At 36.9% G+C, this 21,885-nt stretch overlaps 1 protein-coding gene across 2 annotated transcripts; it reads right to left on the reverse strand.

The window, feature by feature from the left end:
• Positions 1–5,177: 5,177 nt before the first annotated feature.
• Positions 5,178–8,148, reverse strand: LOC122027465 (vacuolar cation/proton exchanger 1a-like). 2 transcript variants are annotated; one of them, XM_042586447.1, is made up of 12 exons: positions 7,656–8,148; positions 7,393–7,460; positions 7,253–7,281; positions 6,957–7,153; positions 6,651–6,878; positions 6,370–6,507; positions 6,040–6,156; positions 5,909–5,962; positions 5,704–5,820; positions 5,489–5,580; positions 5,336–5,407; positions 5,178–5,256 (listed from the first exon to the last, which is right to left on the reverse strand). In XM_042586447.1, the coding sequence occupies exons 1-11, from the start codon at positions 7,956–7,958 to the stop codon at positions 5,356–5,358; spliced, it is 1,395 nt and encodes a 464-aa protein (XP_042442381.1). In that variant the 5' UTR covers positions 7,959–8,148; the 3' UTR covers positions 5,178–5,256; positions 5,336–5,355. The 2 variants fall into 2 exon arrangements, with proteins under 2 accessions (XP_042442381.1, XP_042442380.1); XM_042586446.1 differs by having other exon boundaries at positions 5,190–5,251.
• Between the last annotated feature and the right edge of the window lie 13,737 nt (positions 8,149–21,885).

Below are 21,885 nucleotides of genomic sequence, written 5' to 3' on the forward strand. Positions count from 1 at the left end.
AATGAATGGAAAATTTCGTCGAGGTCTGCCTCCTAACCTTTCCTATCACGTGCAGTGTCCCGTTGGTTTTAACAATACACTAGTGTCGGACCGCACGATCCACGGGGAAGCCAACCTATGCATCACTGACCCATGAGCCATCGACTGGCACGCCACTGACCTATACTTTGCTAACCCATTTCTAGATCGGCCTAACAAGGGCCAACCTGGGAGTAATCCAGCCAACTCGACTCGCCACTCCAACATATCCGAGTTCTCTACTCATCACCAACTCATTCCCTCGCTCTCAACCCGATCAATCACTATTAAATTACCACAATCATGATTCTCAGTGACCTCGGTTTCGGTACGTTTCTCTGAAAGAAAAGAAAGGATAGCAGAAACTTCAATCGTGGAGTCTTGTTGAACATTATTTAATCTCCTCCGATAGACACCCATCACTAAGTAGTTTGACCAGAGAAGAAAGCTAGTAATTATCACTATCAAAATCATGTTTAAATAGTATGAGATTTTAATGTAATCAATCAAGTTAGACTTTATATATTTAATATCTTGCGTTAAGTATGCAGAGATTTAGAAACATAAGAAGTCAAGCGAAAGATATGACTGTCGAGAAAGATGACACATGAATCAAGTCGATGAGCTCAGTGTATCCAAAGAATGAGAAGTTGTGGAACGGTGGAGCAAGAAGAATGTACGTTGTGCTTCCGAGGGATGAGAAGTCTGAGCGGAAGATTGTTCGAGGACAAAATCGGAGTTGGGTTCAGGTGAACTCAACTCTGGAAGGCTAGCGGATCACCTAAGTGACCGGATATGAAGCTAACAAACGAAGAAGGCACTGGATAGTCAGCACCTGGCTGACTGGTTCGGGCGCTCGGACTACTAGGGGTGCCGAATAAGCACCTCGTCGCAATGGATTATTTTTCGAGTTCACATAGCAACGATTCAGGCGCTCGGACATGGTTCAAATGCCCGAACATGAAAAAAAATTCTATCTTCCAACCGTTGCGAAGTTGTTGCGTGGAGATAGACTTTGCCTCGCTGGAGGCACCCGAATCACCATCTCGACGCCCCGAGTCCGCCACGTCAGCAGCGGATACACTTGACCAGAGCACTATAAATAAAGCCTTGGTTCACTTATTTTAAACACAATACTTGTATTCAAATATATTGTTTACTATTTTCATTGTCTGAGCTATAATTCATTATACGACGCTAGTCCGTATCTGAAAATTTGTTTGAAGAAGGAGTTCTGATAGTATGCATCATTTGTCTTGGATTAGCAATTTCCCTAATTGCAAACCAAGTAATCCGGTAGCCTTGTTTAATTTTTATGCAATTTATTTCTTACTAGCAATTGTTTATTAATCAAAGTCAAAAGTTTTTAAGAAGGGTATTCTTGTTATTTCAAGCAATTCACCCACCTCTTGCCAGCCGCACTGGGACCTACAACTGGTATCAAAGTTAGGACGCTTCAGAAAGACTAACCACCAATCGAAACACAGAAGAAATGGTCGGAACTAGCATCCATCTACCAAAGTTCGAAGGAGACTTCGTGATTTGGAAAAAAAAAAGATGGAGGTGTTTTTCAAGACTAATTTTGAAATTCTATTAATTATCAAATATGGATTTGTAGCACCCAAAGATCAGCATAATGACGAAAAAGAACACCTTTGGAACAAGGAGTAAACTGACTTTGTGGCAAACGATAAAGCAGAATTCTATCTGCTGAGCATTTATCACCACAAGAAGTCAACCGGATCGGAGCCAACGAGTCAGCTAAAGAGTTTTGGGAGAAGTTTCTGGAGCTGCACAAAGGAACCTCGAAAGCGAAACTCACAAGATAGAATATGCTCCGGAACCAACTCAACAACCTTTGAATAGAATAAGGTGAAACAATCATACATCTATACTCAAGAATCAATGAGCTGATCATCAGACTCACAAATCTCAGAGAAATGGTAACAAATCGAGATTTGTTAAGATACGCTTTAAATGTATTTCTAAGAACACCCGAGTGGACATCCATAATTGACTCCTTTTACATCTCTAAGGATCTTGAGATGAGTACATTAGAAAATATGTTTTCTACTTTTGAACTTCACGAATCGAGATATGTAGGCTTAAGAAGTAAAGAAGAAAAGACAACTTAAAATCTAACACTGAAAGCTAACTAGAAATGTGAACCAAATTCAGGCACATCACTCAACAAAGACAAAGCTACATTTATGTTAAGAAAGTTTAGTAAATTCCTTAAAACTAATAAGTTTAACAAGTCGTAAGCTAAGAAATTTCCACGAAGCAAACGAAAGGTATAATTCTATAACTGCCAAGAAGAATGACACATCAAAGATAACTGCCCAAAACTAAAAGAAGAAAGACAAGAATAAAAGGCCAACGAAAATGAAGCACAAGAACCTAAAGGTGACATATGACGAATTGTCATCATTAGAATCAGAGATTAAAGCCTACGTCAGATTACACTTATGACAAGTTACCAAGAAATCAATAACGAAGCAAGCTCATTTGAAATGAGTATCGATGAAGGAGGAGCTACTTCAGAAGGAAGAAGTTGCATAACGAGATCGATACGATAGGTGAGGTATGTTCTCTACCTCTAGACAAGTTATACAAATTTATCAAAGTACTTTCTAAAAGTTCTTGTCAATTAGAAGTAGAAAATAAAAAATTAAAAAAGAAATTTTAGAATTAAAAGAAACCTTAACAAAATGATTTCGATAAATTAAAAATTGAAAAAAAAATTAAAGAACCAAATAAAAAAAAACTAGAAAAGGATCATTTATACACATATGTTCAAAATTATAGGAACTATAAAGAGTTTAATTGGTACTTTAAATACCACAAGCGTCAAAATAGAAAAGTAACTAGAAAATATATTTAAGAAAATTCCTAATTAATTCAGTAGGTAGGAATCTATATTAAATTTTAAATCATGCTTAGATTAAATCCTTGTACATGTTTTAATTTTAATTTATCTTAATAATTTTTGCATGATTAAAAATTTCTAATTTTTCAAATAAATTATTTCGTATCCTTTCGGTTTGAAATTAATTAGATTTTAATTTTTCAATGAAAAATGAATTTATTACTTATTAGTAGATTTTTTTTTAAAATTTGTTGATTGTTAATAAATTTTTTTACAAATTTTGTTACCAAAATATAAATTTTTAATATTAAAAATTATCAAAAATCTATTTTTTACAGATATAATTTCTATTATATATACTCAGAAAAAGTTGTAAAATTTTTTTAGCACAAAATCTATTTTTAAATATTTTTTTTAGAAAATTATCTCTCTGTATAAAATAATTTATTATTAATTATATTAATTATTATTATTTGTGAAAATTTTATCACTATTTTGTATTATTGTGTTTGATAAAAAGTTTCAGAATTTTCAACTATTAAAAATATTTTTAATTTATTTTTTTAAAAATTAGTTTTTAAATCATAAAAATTTAAATTTTTGAAATATAATTTCCATAATTTTTCTAAGTGTTGATCACTATTTATATAACCCTTAGAATTATTTTTCAAATTTATTTTCAATATTTATCCCTATTTTTAATATAATCAAAAGGGAAGAAATAAAATAAGTGTAGGGGGAGGAATAATTTTTTCTAATTTATGATATTGCATTTAATATTGCATATTTATTAATTGCATTTCATTTAATTTTATATTCTTATGTATGTTATTGTAAGTATGTTAATGTTATTTACTATTTTGGTTTAATCCTAACTTAATTTGAGTTTATCTACATCAAAAAGAGGAGAATGTAAGACCCCGAAGTTTTGATGTGATCAACCAAGTCAAGTTAAACTTTGCGTATTTGATGTCTTACGTCTGAGTGTATAGGGACTTAGGAATGCAAGAAGTCGAGTGAAAGACACGGTGGTTGAGAAGCATAGCACAGGAATCAAGTCGACGGATTCGGTGCATCCGAGGGACGAGAAATTGCGAAAAAGTACATTAGTGGAGAGAGAAGAACACGTGCATGCTTCTAGGGACGTGAAGCTAAAGCGGAAGACTGCTCGAGAAGAAGGCCGGAGTTGGATTTGGGTGAACTCAACTCTGGAAGGCTGTAGAATCCCCCAAGCGACCCGAGATGAAGCTAGTGACCGGAGGTGTCAGATAGTCAGCACCTGGTTGACTGGTCCGGGATCTCGGACCATCTAGTCCAGATGCCTGGACCACCAGGGTGCTGAACATGCGTCATGTCGCAGTGGATCACTTTTCAAGTCCACGTTGACAACGATCTAGGTGCCCGAATATGGTCCAAGCTCCTGAACATGAAAAAATTCTATCTTCCAGCCATTATGTGGAGATAAAATTTACTCGCCGGAGGCACCCGAATTACCATCCAGGTGCCCGAAGCCCACTTCATCAGCAACGGATAAACTTGACCAAAGCACCATAAATAGAATCCTGATTCACTTAGTTTAAAGACAACACTTGTATTCGAATCTTTTATTTATGATTTTCATTTTTTGAGTTATAAGTCATTGTACATGACTTCTACACCTTCAAAAATTTACTCGGAGTTCTATAATACAGACCATTTATTTTAGATTAACCATCTCTCCGATTATAAATCAAATAAATTTGATAGCCTCATTTAATTTTTATATAATTTATTTTTATCTTACTAGCAAATATTTATTAGTCCAATCGAAAGAAATAAATTGATAGCCTCATTTAATTTTTATATAATTTATTTTTATCTTACTAACAAATATTTATTAATCCAATCGAAAGTTTTTTTCGAAGAATATTCTTATTATTTCAGGTAATTCATTCCATCTTACTGGACGCACCGGAACCTACATCATGTTTATCTTAACTATTTGAGATAGGCTTCAAACAAACTAAGTATATCATTATTAATATAAAAAAACATATTGCACGGAAAGGTTTATCCATAAAAAGGTAAAGTAAAATAAAATTCATGGTATTGGAAGAACGAATGCAACTTATGAAGCAATAAAAATAATAAAGCAACAATAAATATATCAGAGGATATACACACCCATCGATATGGATTATAATTACATATGCTTCTTCAAGCTAAGCGTGGCATGTTTCCATGCTTTTGTCTCACATGATCTGTCATGAGGTTGACGAAAGCAACTTTTCAAAATTGAAATTAAAATTATATTTCAAAAAGTCCTTGTAAGCCACCTTTTGTTCAGGGGAATATGGTTTGGTTGAAGCAGCAATTCGCCAGCTCCTGCTCTGCAAGCAAGTACGTGCTGAATTCAAGAGTAAAGCCAACAAGTAGGAAATTAATGGGTAATTATGAAGAATATTTTACCATTTTTCACTAGCTATTAGCTAGGCCACAGTCACTGCAGCTGTTCTGGTTATGAAACTCGTTGGCTGATGCCTTCATGTATTCGTCAGTTAAATTTACATCAGAGTGAAGAAAAAGATGCACTTATGGAGACTTAATTTTTTTGAGACTTACTCAATAGGGGATTTGAAAACAAAGAAGCATGCACCAATTGCCAAGTAGCACAGCAAGGGAACAAGCCCCTTTAAGTAATGTGAAGTTCCATCCTGTAAAAGTACCATTAGTTGAGTCTTGCAAGAAGAATTTTGGTTGAATCCTAGAATTTCAAAATCACTGAAAAACAACAACAGAAGTTAGTGTAACTAACAAGCATACCCCCAACGAGTTACCTGTAACGTGAATGCTATTACTAGTATTGCCATGATCAATGAGCCAATTTCTAACAGATTAAGATCAAGATCCATCTTGATTCCCGTTATCCAAGCCACAATAACACATAATGGAACCTTAAAAGGGAAAATTAGCACATTGTAAGCTATTCTTTAACAAATACACAACATTTCATTTCAAAGCTACATCAAACTAAATCCTTACAACAAACATGGAGATCTGGGTTGCTGAACCAAGGGAAACACCAAGAGTAATATCCTGTGCGAGTTCAAGAATTAAACCTCAGCTAGTCATACAATTACATAGTTAAACTATACAATGAGTAAAGACTCTACCAGCTTGTTCTTGAAAGCGAAGATGATGGCACCAGCATGTTCTGCTGCATTTCCAACTATTGGAAGCAAGATGATGCTAATAAAGCTCACAGATAGTCCCCATGAATGTGAAACCGCCTAAATGGATAGTTGCAAGCCAAAATGCATTATCGATGGAGGTTTGAATGATTAAAGCTAAATGTAAACATATTATTCAATGATGTTTGAATTGAACATTTCAACAAAGAAAACACACTATGATTAAGGCTACTGGTTGGCCAAGTTAGGTAGGATAGGATTTATATGTTTTTAAAATTAAGCAATACAGATCATGAAAGATCAAAAATATACCTCAATGGTTTCTACAACATACTCAGATAACAAGGAAATCATAATGGCCATGGCTGCTAACCAAATCATCGCGCTTGCAAATCCAATCACTGGCTTATCTTCAGTTACCACATCATCATTGACGTCGCCTTCTTTCTCCTGCATTTATTCACCCAAATTAAGAGAATAAAGTTCATCATTTTTATTTTGGACGAAATTCTACACTTGTAAAGATTGTGCTTCTAATTTAATTGTTGCATTTCCATTCACTAATTCTACTAATTCACTCTTTATTCCTTCACCTCCTGTGATTTAAAAAGTCGGCGATGGGTCTTTAGCTGGAAGAAGAGGTAAGCAAGATAGCCAAGGAGCATGATGATGCTGCAAGCTCTCGATAAGGCCAAGATCATGGATGAAGCTGTGCTGTCCAACGTTTTGTCACCTGAGTTGATAGGATATCTGAGCAACAACATCAGGATGTGGCAAAGTGCACCGAAGAGTAGAAGACCAGTGTTCACGTCAACTTGCTTCTGCAGAATTAATGGAAAAGATTAATTCCTTCTAATCATGTCCAACTAATAGCAGCTAATCAATCTGTGATAGCTTACTCGTTCGAAGAGTTGTTCCATGCGTAGGTTGGCCAGGCCACCAAAGAAAAGAGAGGTCCCGAGGACAAATAAAAGATTGGACAAGATGGATCCAACCAAGGAACACTTGACCACCTCAATCTTCCTTTTTTGCAAGGCAAAAAGAGCTATAATAAGCTCTGTGACATTCCCACATGTAGCATTGAATAGTCCACCGACTGTAGCATAAGAACCGCAGCTTATACAAATTCAGTGACAAACATCAAAAAAAGAGGAGTAAGAAACAATTAAACAAGAAGAACTACGTGTGTGCTCACCAGTTGGACCAGTATAAAAGGCAATCTGTCTACCAACGCCAATCAAGAAAGAAAAGGTTATTGGGGATCGAGTAAACATTATAGAAAAGTTTATAATACTACAGGAAAAGATAAAGATCAGAAACGAAGCGAGAATTTACTCTGTGAGAAAGCTGACTCGCTCAGCAAGCGGAGTGAGGCCAAGCAAACTCAAAGCAAACAGCCATTCCTGTTTCTCAAACAGTCAAAATAATAATTTATCAGTGCTAAACAATAACTCCTTGACGTCTTAACAGCCACCGACCATGTCTTCTTATTCAAACTCCAGCAGCAAAACAATTGAAAATTCCAGAGGGGAATTTCAACAAACACATGCCAAGCACATCAGCTAAAAAGGACTTATCGATCAATTAAAGAAACATACACGTCCGAAATGGAAGTAGTTGGCGGCGACGGCGAGAGGGATGGCAGGGAAGAGGATGAAGAGCTTGGTGCCGAGGAATATCTCCTGCAGGTTGCCGAGCAGGTCCCTGACCAGTCCCCAGCGCATCTTCAACACCAGAGACAAGTCTGACTTTTTCCGCAGCGACGACGACGACATGTTGTGTGCCGTGCGCCACCCATGCTGCACCTCCTTCTCCTTCTCCTTCCCCCGGCCGCCGCCGCCAAATTTAAGGGCATTCCCAGCTTCAAGGGCCGCTTCCCCGTGCCCCGCCGTCGATCCCATTCTTAACTATCAAAAGCCCTCTTTCGCGGTCTATGCTTTTACTGCGCTTCTATAGGAACATTGGCAATTGGATCATATACGATGTCCCTGCATAATTGAAGGGAAGGAATACGATGGATGTGCAGACGACAAAAACTGTAGTTTCCAGGAAGCTTCGCAGTGGAGCGATAAACACTTTGGCAACACCACTTTAACAAACAAATGAGGGCAGTGCCCCCAGGGCAGGGTCGAATTAATTAACCCTTTAACAAATGATCATCAGTTGTACTCTCCTTTACTAATTGACGTCAAATGATGCCCCACTAAAAATACTTCAAAATAACATTATCTTAATATAATCCATTATGCTAAAAACTAGCAGATAGTTATTATAATGTGTAGAAGTTAATTGTTAACTGTTATAATAGTATTATTATTTTATGTTGATTGTGTTTAATTAAGGATGATAACCTTATTAAAATAATATTTAAAATTATAACACAAATAAAAAGGACTTCATAAGACTCACTATAAGTAAAATAAACATTATCTAACCATGATCAACTACATAGAAGTTAGTAAATTATTACTGCAATATGTAGAAATTGATTGCTAGCTAGTACAATAATATCTTTATTTTATATATGTTGATTTTATTTAATTGAGGGTGACAGCCCGATTAAAATAACATTTCAAATTACAAAATAAATGGAGGAGACTCCATAAGTCCCACTATAGATAAAATGAATATTATTTGAACATGATCCACTACGTAGAAGATAACAAGTATCTACTATAATGTATATAAGTTAGTTGTTAATTGTTACAACAATATCATATTATATTGATTTTGTTTAATTATTAAGGATGATAATCTGATTAAAATAATATTTCAAATTACAAAATAAATGAAGGAAATTCATAAGACTCACTGTAGGTAAAATGAGCATTATATAACATGATCCACTATCTAGAAGCTAGCATTTAGCTACTACAATATATAAAAGTTGATTGCTAGTTGTTACAATAATATTATTATCTCATGTTGATTTTGTTTAATTGAGAGTGACAATCTGATTAAAATAATATTTTAAATTATAAAACAAATGAAGGATTCCACAAAATCCACTATAGGTAAAATGAACATTATCTAAACATGATGTGCTATGTAGAAGTTAGTAGGTGGCTACTTAATATGTAGAAACTAGTTGCTAAATGCTATAACATAATTTAAGAAAAACACTAAAATCCTAAATGAGGTAAGTCGATTATTTGTGGTTCACACCCTAAAACCCAATTCAGTGAAATAGAATTTAGGTTAGACATGCATTAAGGATATTTTGGGTAGTTTATCTTTAGTGGGGTGTCCAATTGATGTAAATTAGAAAAGGATCGCCCATCTGACAATTTGTTAAATGACTCCCATGTAACAATTTGTTAAATGATTGGTAACCTTTTGATTTTTTCCCCCAAAAAATTAGAAAAAATCTCCATAGAAAGAAGGAAAATAAAAAGAACGATGAAAGAAGAAAAAAAAAAATACAATCCTGTGGTGTTGTGATTGTGTGAGGCGACCTTGCAGGCCATGACACACGGCCATGCGAGGCACCCTTGTAGGGTTGTCGTATGTGACTGCAAGAGACAACCTCACATGACCACACGAGACATCCTCGCTATGCCACTTACTACAATTGTGTGAGGCATTCTCGTTTAGGGCCATTGCTCATAGTCATGTGAGGCTCTATCGCAAGTTGGGAGAAATTCAACTATATATTAGGAGGTGAGAAGAAGGAAAATAATCTTCGCCCAATATGGATGGGCGAAAAAATATCAAAAAATAATTCATAGATAGATTCACAAATTCATTTGTCTATTAGATAAGGAAAAGAAAATAATTTGTCATTTTTTACAAAGTAAATAAAAATATTTCTCTATAGATATTTTTCTATAATTTTTATTTTCATTCTTCCAAATAAATAGTTGTACTAACGGTGGAACCAAAAAAGGTGACCTCGTGGGTCGTCGCATGCAACCATGTGAGGTGGCTTGAAAGGGTTGTCACACGTGGCTACACAAGGCAACCTCACGTGACCACACGAGGCACCCTCGTGATGCCACTAATTGCAGCGGTGTGAGGCATTCTCGTTTATGGTTGTTGCATATAGTTGTGTGTGTTATCAATCCGCAAGTATACAATTGTTGTCAAGTAATAAAGTTATCGATCCCATGAGGACTATGAATCAGTGCTAATTGAAATAGCAATGTAGGTTATCTAGAAAGTCATAAATCGCAAGAGTTTGTGAGAGCTTGATAAAAAGAAAAAGGAGAGAGAATCGAGAGAGAGTCCATAGCATTGAAAGAGGGTCTAGAGCTCTGAACACAAGAATTAAAGGGTGAAGTATGAAATTAGGGAATTGTGTTAGTATAGTTGGCACTAATAATTGAACTTTAGTTTTGATTAACAATAAATAGTTAAAGTTAGATATTGTGTTATCTGATACTTTTATCGAGTGTACAAGAATTGACGGGTCTAGAGGACCTGACACCAGGCTGAAGCTTAGTTAGGTCTAAGGACCTAATAACTGGCAAAAAGTTTAGATATGTCGAGATGTGACCTGATATCTAGTAGGAAGTCCAGCTAGGTTTGTGAGACTTGACAGTTGGGTGAAGTCCAGTTAGGTCTATGAACCTAACAACTGGAAAGAAGACCTGGTGTGTCAAGAGGTAAGTTAAGTGATTATAAAATAGTAAGTGAAGGTAAATCATTGGAGGAGAATGATCCAGTGAGGACGAGTCCCAGTGGGACTATGGCGCTAGTCCAACTTCGAGTCATTTTGGAAGTCTAAGCTAAGGCCATGACTAGATCCTGGTTTTGGTAAGATATGATCTAATTAATAATGTCATTTAATATTATAATAACTCTATTTTGTAGGTTATACTTGGTTATACTAATCTTGTGATGCAGGAAATTAATTGGCTGGAAAAAGGGTCTCTAGGCGCCAGGGTAGGGTCAAGGAGCCCAGAGATCCGTGTGCCCAGATCGAGTCTAGACACCTAGATTGGCCTGAATCCAAGCACTAGTGCAGATGAGGTGACACACTTTGATTGCCCGACACACATCATTGTCCAGGAGTTCAGAGCTGGTCTAGGTGCCCGAGAGTGGATGGATGATACCAAATAGGGGCTCGTCGAGGTGTGGCCACATTAATGGTCCAAGTGCCCGGACTGGATCTAGACGCCTAAACATGAATAATTCAGCGATGAAGCAGGATCATATAGGCCTTGATCTAAGCACCTAGGGGTAGTCCATGCACCCGGAAATACCTATAAAAGGAGCCTAGACTAGCAGCCTTATAACATAACTTCTATACGAGCTCATATGACCATTCTGTCACTCCAACTTTGTTGTGTTGCTACCGTGCTACTAATCTACGACTTCCAACCGCTGACGGTAGATCAACACTAACACTGACACACGAGCATTCAACTTCGAGATTTCCATGTTGGTAATAATTTAATTAAAGTTATTTGCTTTATTGCTAAGGCAGTATAGGTTTGTTACATTATCCTTCTTCATATTATTGTATTCAATTACTCTGTCAGGAGTTTACCAATAGAAAATTTAGTGGATTACCTATTGATAGGTCTAATAGACCTAGGTCTTGGAGTAGGAGTCACCAAAAGCTCTGAATTAAGTAACTGACTGTGTTCTATTTTCTTGTGCTTTATTTTCTTTTATTCCATTGCACACTCACTTTTCCTTTAAATTCCAAAAAGATAAAGTTTTTTTAAATACACATGATTCAAACCCCCCCTCTTACGTTCTCATCAATCCTACAATTGGTATCATAGTCAAGTTGCTTTGAATTGGTGCAACCACTAACTGAGCAGGGGTTTTTTCGATATTGAGTTTTTCTATATAAATTGGTATAATTACCTCTTTAGATAAGTCTTCTTGTCACGATTTCTCCATATTGCTCAAAATTGGTGTAACACCACTTGAGCTCTATTTTATCTTTTACCTCCCACACTACTTATCCCAAGACCTAGTCTTGGCTATTCCTTTTTTTCTTTGATTTTCTTTTGTGCAAGTGTTGGTCCAAATGGCCCAAAGTGAAGGTTACAACATTGCTCGCCCCAACTCTTCAGCGGCAATGATTTCTTCTACTGGAAGAAGAGAATAGAAGTGTACCTAAAGACAAACATTGACCGATGCTTCTCCATTTGATAAGGATACAAGGTGTCAATCGATGAAGCAATGAAAGTATCCCTCATCCTAGAAACCTAGAATTTAGAAACAAAGAAAAATACCTAAATTGACTCAAAAGCACCAAGTACTCTTCAATGTGGATTGACTAAAGAGGAACTCAACCGGGCCAGACCTTTCGAGAATTAGAGGGAACCCAAGGACAAATTGATCGAGTTGCACAAGGGCACCAGTGATGTAAAGGTAAAAAAGGATCTTTTATTAAATTCTTTATTTAATATAAAAAAGTAGGATGGAGAAGCAATTGATGTACGGAGCACCAAACGATCAAACCTAACTTTTGATAATGACAAAGGGTTCTAAGTTAAGTGTTATTATTGTTCTAATAAGTTAAATTGAGTGTACAAGAATATCCTAAGTGATCTTCGGCAAAGGAAAAGTCCTAACTATTGCTAGGCAATAAAGTCCTAGTCCGGGAGACTGAGCAAAGTCTTGGTGGGTCAAGAACTTTGAGTGAAATCTTAGAGTCGAGGACGGTAGGTGAAAATGCTAGGGGTCACGGACATCAGGTGGAAGACTGGATGGATCGTGAATCGAACATCCAACATGAAGTCCTGAAGTCTCGGAACTGAGCAAAAGTCCAGACAATTTGGAGGGTCAGTCTGGCAAAAGGTAAACTCTCCTGAGAGGAGTAGGTGATGATGCCCCGAAAAGGGAATAGTTGGCGTTAGTCCAACCTAAAGTTTTAGTGAAACTTAAAGTCAGGACTGGATAGTCCAGAGACTATCAAATTCATAATTTGTATATTTGCCTAGACTAGCTCTTTTTTGTAGGAAAACTTACCCAAACTAACTATTTTTACAGGAAAATGAAGGGTGAAAAAAACTTGGTTCGAGCGCCCGAGAGGGCTTAGGGTGCCCGGACTCCTGGTGCCCGGGAGTTGTCCGGGCGCCCGGGATTGAATCGATCAGGCATCCTCAAGTGGTGAGCTAGCACACTCCTGTTGGTCAGCCTACATCATAGCTCATGTGCCTAGGGGTGGTCCGGGCACCCGGAGTTGGATAAGTTTTGCCAGATTGAGTTTCGATGAAAGCACACCACATCAGCCCCTGTGGGGATGCTGGGGGAGGTTCCAGGCGTTCAGAATGGGATATAAAAGTAGAATTCGACCAACACCTTAATAACATCATTCCAAATATCTTTCGCTTCTGTGCCCTTCTCCACAAATGTTTCTACGATGTCTGAAAGCTACTCCGATGATGACTATACTGAAGATCTGATTCTCCAAGTCGTCGGTATTGTTTTATTCAAAATTACTTGTACAAAAATTGTAATCATTCTTGTAACCTTTGGATTGATTAGTATTTTCCCATTGAAAGCACTCTCACATGTGGGCCTTAGAGTAGGAGCCGCCACAGGTTCTAAACCAAGTAAATCTTAGTCGTGTAAGCACTGTCTCTTTCTTTCTATCTTTATTCCGCTGCCTCTTCTCTTTCTGAGTTTTTACAGGAACATTTTTCGAAAAAAAATGAAAGTCACGAGTGCTATTCACCTCCTCTAACATAACGATCCTATAATTGGTATCAAAGCGGGGCCGCTTCGAATCGGTGAAACCACCATTCAAGCCATTTTTTGTGGTATTATTTTTAAATTTTTCAGAGTCAATCGGAATCGGTACAATTGCCCCTTCTGATCATTTTTCTCACAATCAAGTGTTTTTGTTTCTTGAAGTTGGTGCAACACCACTCGAGTTCTTTTAGTTTTTCATAAAGTTCCTTATTCCGCAGCACTAATCTAAGACCAAGTCTTAAGACGAGTCTACTTATTTTGTTGTGTGCTTTATTTTTCAAATGACATACCAAGAAGGCTATAGCACCGTACGCTCACCACTCTTCTTCGACGAAGATTTGGGCTACCAGAAGAACCGAATGTAGTACCTCCTCAAAACACAAGTTGAGATGTAGATCATCATCCAAACCGGCTTCGCACTTCTAGTCCATGGCACTAGAAAACCATATAATGCGAAAATTGGGACCAAAGCGTAATGAAGAAGATTGAAGCTAATGCAAAGGTAACCCAGACCCTCAAGTGTGGCTTAACCAAAGAGGAGTTAAACCGGGTCAGCCCCTTCAACATTGCCAAGGAATTATGGGAAAAGCTAATCGAGCTATACAAGGACACCTTTGACACTAAGGTAAGCAAACGAGACTTAATTTTAAATAAGTTATACAATATTAAAATGCAGAATGGTGAGTCGGTGAGTCAACTTCATGGTTGGATCCAAGACCTTCTCAACGGTCTTCACGTAATTGGTCAGAAGATGGAAAATTGTGATGTTATAAGGTATGCCCTTAACGCTTTTACAAGGAACACTTTATGGGCATCCATGGTGGATGCTTACAAAGTTTCTAAGGATCTCTCTATAATTAGGTTAGATGAATTATTCTCAGAATTTGAACTTCATGAATAGATTAATGCACGTCCAGTCGAGAAATGTATTGCATTGATTGTAGGTACAAGCAAGATAAAGGAGTCTAGGATGAAGTACCAAATCAAGCACGAGTATGAAGGCGAATCTGACTCAGAAGAAGACGACAAAATTGCCGCTGAACTTGTGAACCTAGTTCAGAAACTATGCAAGAAGAAGAAGGGATTCACTAAAAGAGAGATCAAGAAGGTGATCCAGTTAAAGTTGACGCAACCAAATCCAAAATCAAACACAAAGGCCAAGTCCGAAGTCACCTGCTAATGCTACAACAAGAAGGGATATATCAAGGCAAACTGTCAAACCAAAAGGAAATGAAGAAGTAACGAAAGAAGAAGGTGTTATAAGCAATGTGGGATGAGTCTTCATCAGAAGACTCTGACAAAGATCTCGAATAGACAATCTTCCTCGCACTTCTAGCTTGAGAACAAGTCAACGAGTTCGAAATCGAGAGAAAATGGGAAGTCGAGTCTAAGTGAAGCCATAGATCCATATCCGGTTCAGAATGTTCCTAATCCACTTTAAGTATTTCTTTAATTAGATCACATAATTTAAGTTCCTACTTGTCTAGAAAATTGGCTAAATCCAACCTCCGGGTCAAGTTACTCCAAGAGGAGGTCAAAACCCTCAAGGAAAAGACTAACCCAAGTTCATTAACTGAGAAGACACAAATTGGAACTCCAACTCAAGTTCAACTTGAAGAAGAAAATTCCTATCTGAGAACTCAAGTTAAAGAACTTAAAGAAATATTGGAACGGTTCACTTTGGGTTCCAAGAACATTGACCTAATTCTTGGGAAACAAAGGGGTTGTATACAATTGATCCAGACTTGGGTATAAGGCCAAACATACATTTAAATCTTACTTGTCTCTTATTAATCAAACAAATAGAAAAGTAGTCCAAGCATGGGTCCCCAAGTCTAACTTGGTTAATTAAGTTAGACTTGATCAATATTGTATCCCTAAGGATCAAATCCACTACCTTGATAGACCTTATCGAGGCTATAATCCAGGGGAAGCCAATAGAAAGATCATCTTTATTATTAGATAAACTTGTTTGATGTCTACTTTACCACTTTCCTTATACATGCTTAGATTAGGATAGATAAGGACTTAGACTTGATTGACATTTATTTAGTTAGACCAAGAATTCTTAGAAAGAAAATTAAATATTTAATTTTTTTAAAAAGGCTTTAAAGAAGACCTAGTGTCTCACCACAGCCTGAAAGCGAATTATTGAAATGAATATTTAATTAACTAACCATTAAACCTTAGCCTAAGTCAAATGTAATCAACCCTTAGATTTTAATCTAAATTAAAGATAAAGTTAATCATCTCACAAAACTTATAAGGTTCCCTGATTGACAATCTAGAAAAGGATGAGAAGGACTTAGGTTTAAAATAAAAATTAGTTAATTAAACTAAATATATTCAAACTTAAATTAACTTAAACCAAATCTAATTATACTTAAATTAACTTAAACCTAATTGAACCAAATCTAATTGAACTTAAATTAACTTAAACCTAATTCAACCAAATCTAATTAAACTTAAATTAACTTAAACCTAATTCAGACAAATATAATTAAACTTAGATTAACTTAAACCTAACTAAACCTAATCTAATTAAACTTAAATTAACTTAAACCTAATTCAACCAAATCTAATTAAACTTAAATCAAAATTAACTTAAACCTAATTCAACCATATCTAATTAAACTTAAATTAACTTAAATCTAATTCAACCAAATTAAATTAAAATTTAAATCTAATTAATCTAACTAAACTTAAGTTAAACTCAATTAACCATTTCACAATCATCCATAGGTATAAGATGATTGACAACCTAGACTAGGTGAGATGGAAAATAAGGGGTTGAATTCAATCAATCTATCTTATATCCATTTAAATTAGATCCAAATCAAATACTTTATGTGTAAGAACATAATGATTTGGACCAATGGATGTTAGATAGTAGATGCTCTAGACATATAACTGGAGAACGATTGAAGTTCACTAAGCTAAAACTTAAGAACTTAGGGTCAGTTGCGTTTAGCAATGATGAAAAACTTAAGGTAATTAGAATAGGTAATATCGAACTAAGTTCCGATTTAATTATTCGAAAAGTCTTATTAGTTGATAAATTTAATTTTAACTTACTTAGCAAAAGTCAACTAGGTGACTGTGGATACTTAATAACTTTTTCTAACTCTAAATGTTTAATTAAAAATATTGAGGATCTTGGAATTACACTTAAGGAAATTAGGAAAAATAACATCTACACAATTGACCTACTAACCTCCTCACTAAGGTATCTTTTGACACAACAAGAGGAAATCAAATTATTAAGATTTGATTTCCTCAAGCAAAGTTGTCTGGATAAGATTTGATTTCCTCACTAAAGTATCTGTGCTGGCCCATGGTGGTCTTAGCACCCGGACCTGGTCCTGGTGCCTAGAGTTCGAGCGCATGGATAAGTCAACTCCTTGTTGATTTGTTTGGATGTTCCGGTCACTTGGGTAATTCTCTGGTAAAGTATCTTTTGACACAACAAGAGGAAATCAAATTATTAAGATTTGATTTCCTCAAGCAAAGTTGTCTGGATAAGATTTGATTTCCTCACTAAAGTATCTGTGCCGGCCCATGTGGTCTTAGTGCCCGGACCTGGTCCTGGTGCCTAGAGTTCGAGCACATGGATAAGTCAACTCCTTGTTGATTTGTCTGGATGTTCCGGTCACTTGGGTAATCCTCCGGTAAAGTATCTTTTGACACAACAAGAGGAAATCAAATTATTAAGATTTGATTTCCTTAAGCAAAGTTGTCTGGATAAGATTTGATTTCCTCACTAAAGTATCTGTGCCGGCCCATGGTGGTCTTAGCGCCCGGACCTGGTCTTGGCGCCTAGAGTTCGAGCGCCTGGATAAGTCAACTCCTTGTTGATTTGTCTGGATGTTCTGGTCACTTGGGCAATTCCCCGGTCATCCAAAGTTGAGCTCACCCGATCCCAACTCCGGCCTTCTCCTCAAGTAGTTTTTCGTTTCGACTTCTCATCCCTCGGAAGTGTCATGCGCGCATCCTTCTCGTTCGTTGGTATACTTTTCCACAGCTCCTTGTCCCTAGAATGTACCAAATTCGTCGACTCACTTCCCGTGTCATCCTTCTCGCTCTCTATATTTTCCGCTTGACTTTCTATGTTTCTAAGTCCCTTCACACTTAAACATACGACATCAAATACACAAAGCCTAATTTTGTTAGTAATTAGCCCTAAAAGTCAATCATGAGATGATTAGGCTTTTTGGATTAATCATTGAGTTAGACTCGAATGAACCCACTCATTGGATTAAGTGTAATCCGAATTAGACTCATTGAGTTAGACTCAAATAGATCCAATTGTTGGATTGAGTTGAATTGCATGGGAATCAATGAGTTAGACTCATTGGGTGAACTTGAGTTCACCAAGGAAGTTGAATGGTCAAAATTCAACCATTGGATTGAATGGTTGATTTTGAGCCATTGGATTAGAAGATGAAAGGGTGGAGACTCTTGGTATTCCATGGGATAGCTATAAATATCATTTGGATGATATTTTTCATAAGATTTGATCACTTGAGAAGGTGAAAGGTCTCTTTTGCTTCTTCTTCTTCTTCCCCCCTTCCCTTGCTTGGCCGAAACATACATTTGAGGTTGCTAGCACAACCTTGTGTGTTTCCTTCTCCATATTGTTGAGTTTATGAGACAAACGAAGGCAAGGCTTGTTCGTGTGGATACCATAGAGGCGTGAACGCTTGATCGTGTTGTGATCTGAGCTGTCGGGAGATCGTGAGCATGCTTCAAAGGTATAACTCTATCATGTCTTTAGATCTAACTTAGTATAAGATTATGTTTCCCTTCGCATGCATCTTCTGGAGGAAATAGATTTTTTCGCTGCGCGTTTACGTGTTTAGCAACCTATTCCCTTACAGTGGTATCAAAGCCACTTGCGAAGGGATATGCTAAGTTATTACAATTTTAATATATGATATAGAAATTGCATGATAGGGTTTTCTATGATTGGCAAAATTGTGAGTTTCGGCCACACTTGACTCTCGACCAGATTATGGGTCTAGGCTAGACTATGAGTCTTGGCTAGATTCGGAGTTTCGGCCAAATCTTGAGTCATGACCGAAAGTTGGTGTGTGACCAACTCGGCCAAATCTTGACCGAAAGTTGGTGTGTGACCAACAAGGTCTCGGATAGAGTTGTTTTGTTTGGAACAAAACGAAGTTGGTGTATGACCAACAAGGTCTCGGCTAGAGATGTTTTGTTTAGAACGAAACATAGTTGGTATTGTGGGTAGTGTCTCAGGCATGGCAGCAACTCCTAAACGAGTATGTAAAATTAGTTTTGCTTCGGGGGCGCTGCCCCCTAAAACCCCCGCAAGGGGCGCTGCCCCTTGACCGCCGTGGCGTTACGGCTCATAATTAGTTGCTCCAATCATAGTAAAATTTTATGTCATTAGTATATTGAGAATATAAATGACATGGTGCATGGTTATGGCCCTTTGATCCCAATGTAATTGGATGTGTGTAATGTTGTAATTCATAATACGGCCTGCGTATCGTGCCTTCATCCCCTTTTATTCTTGTTGTAATTAGATTACACTTGAATGTAACTCGAGTTTCTTTAGATTTTGTAATGTACAAAATTAGAAAGAGTTAGTTTTCTAGAAGACGGGTGAAAAAGGAAGGAAGGACAACAACACACGACAACCAAGGAAGCGCTTAGAGAAGCGGCTTAGACCTAGGTTGACTTATCGCTCTTCTCATTGGCTTGAGAAGATCGTAGTTTATGGGGGTCATAACCATGTCACGTTTAAACTTGTGTATATGTTGATATATGCCATGATATGTCATGATGTATGTGATGCATGTGTAGCTATCGTAATTAGGTCATTTACATATGCCTACCAGAGTTTAGTACTCATTACTACCTCGATCATCTATAGTCAGGTTTGCCAAAGCAAAGTGGCTCGTTTTATCTTGGTAGAGTGTGACAGGACAATTGTGATGTCCGACTACCAACCTTTGGGTATGACTTAATTAAGTTACCTCAATTGGATTGAGAACTTAAAGGCATATCCCATAAGATGTAAATCATATTATACTAGTCTTGGGCGATTAGCCAAAGCTAACTCAAGATGAATTATAATATGGATTTCATAAGATGGGAAAACGAACAAACAGTGTTATTCATCTAAGGATACAAGAGTTACATAGGATGTAATTGGTGAACGTTGTCTACCTAAGTTATACAAATCTTGGGCGATTAGCCAAAGCTAACTCAAGAAAAGTATAATATGGATTTTGTCCAATTGGTACACGTTGCCTACCTATTTATACAAGTCTTGGGCGATCAGTCAAAGCTAACTCAAGATGAGGTATAATGTGGATCTTGTCCCACTAGAATGTCTTTGCTTATGGGTATAGAACTAGTAGTGACTTGCTTCTATCAAGCTTTAGAATTTAGTGGGAGAATCATTAAATTAAAGGTCTAATTAAATGATAGATATATGATACTAAGTTCTGCATTATTCTATTATAGATTACCATGTCATCAAGTACAACAAATACTCTCTCTTTGCGATCTGTGCTTGATAAGGACAAGCTCAATGGAGCTAATTTCTTGGACTGGTATAGAAACTTGAGAATAGTCCTCAAACAAGAATGAAAACTATATGTCCTAGAGAAGCCTATTCCTGAAGCACCCCTGCTAATGTCACTAGAGCTGATAAGGATGCTTATAATTAGAAGCATCAAGATGACGCAGTAGATGTGTCATGCCTCATGCTCGCCACCATGAACTCTGAGCTTCAGAAGCAACATGAGAACATGGATGCTTATGATATGGTTGAACATCTTAAATAATTGTATCAAGGACAAGCAAGGCATGAGAGATTTGAGATCTCTAAAGCACTGTTTTAATGCAGAATGCAAGAAGGAACTCCCGTAGGGCCTTATGTGCTCAAAATGATCGGGTATGTGGAGAATCTGCAAAGGTTGGGATTCCCACTAGGTCAAGAATTGGCCATTGACCTTATCTTGCAATCGTTGTCTGACAGTTATAGTCAGTTTATCATGAACTACAATATGAATGAAATTGACAAACCACTGCCTGAGATGTTAAGCATGTTGATAACTGTTGAAATCATCCTTAAGAAGGCAAAGCCTAGTTCCATTCTGATGGTATCTAAGGGCAAAGACAAGTGGAAGCCTAAGGGTAAGGGTAAGACCCAAGCCAAAAGCAAGGGCAAGGCTCATGCACTGAAACCTAAAGGAGGGGTTACTAAGGAAGGAACTTGCTTCCACTGCGGTGAGACTGGACATTGGAAGAGGAACTGCAAAGGGTACCTAGAGGAAATGAAACGGAAGAGAAGTGAGACTTCTACCTCAGGTATATATATTATAGAAGTCAATCTATCTATTTCTTCTTCATGGGTATTAGATACCGGATGCGCATCTCACATTTGTACTAATGTGCAGGCGTTGAGAAATAGTAGATTATTGACAAAGGGCGAAGTAGACCTACGAGTCGACAATGGTGTAAGAGTTGCTGTCGTCGCTGTAGGAACCTATTCCTTATCTTTGCCCACTGGGCTTGTTTTAGAACTTGAAGAGTGTTGTTATGTGCCTGCTTTAACCAAAAACATAATCTCTGTTTCTTGTTTAGACAAGAAGGGGTTCTCATTTATAATAAAGGATAAATATTGTTCTATTTATTTAAATGACATGTTTTATTGCAGTGCACCTCTGATAAATGGACTCTATGTTCTAGATTTTGAAAACCCAATGTATAACATAAATACCAAGCGGTTCAAATCTAATGATCTGAACCAAACATATCTCTAACATTGTTGCTTATGCCACATAAATGAGAGTCGCATATCCCAACTCCATAAGAATGGACTTTTGGACTCATTTGATTTTGAATCATATGAGGTATGTGAATCTTGTCTTCGAGGCAAGATGACAAAGACTCCATTTAGTGGACATGGCGAAAGGGCTAATGATCTGTTAGAACTCATACATACTGATGTATGTGGCCCTTTCAGAATAGTAGCTAGAGGAGGCTATCATTACTTCATTACCTTCACTGATGATTTCAATAGATACGACTATGTGTATCTGATGAGACACAAGTCATAATCTTTTGAAAAGTTCAAAGAATTCAAGAATGAAGTACAAAACCAACTTGGTAAGAGTATTAAGATGCTTCGATTAG

This window comes from Zingiber officinale, chromosome 10A (genome assembly GCF_018446385.1).
Source record: "Zingiber officinale cultivar Zhangliang chromosome 10A, Zo_v1.1, whole genome shotgun sequence".
Taxonomy (NCBI): Eukaryota; Viridiplantae; Streptophyta; class Magnoliopsida; order Zingiberales; family Zingiberaceae; genus Zingiber; species Zingiber officinale.

What these genes read in the sequence shown, in the direction of transcription:
- LOC122027465 (XM_042586447.1), bottom strand. Translation starts at nt 7,958, where the DNA reads ATGGGATCGACGGCGGGGCACGGGGAAGCGGCCCTTGAAGCTGGGAAT. An exon ending in ATGTTGTAGAAACCATTGAG is followed by an intron (nt 6,157 to 6,369) that starts GTATATTTTTGA and finishes CTATCCATTTAG; the next exon opens with GCGGTTTCACATTCATGGGG. An exon ending in TCGCTTTCAAGAACAAGCTG is followed by an intron (nt 5,963 to 6,039) that starts GTAGAGTCTTTA and finishes GAACTCGCACAG; the next exon opens with GATATTACTCTTGGTGTTTC.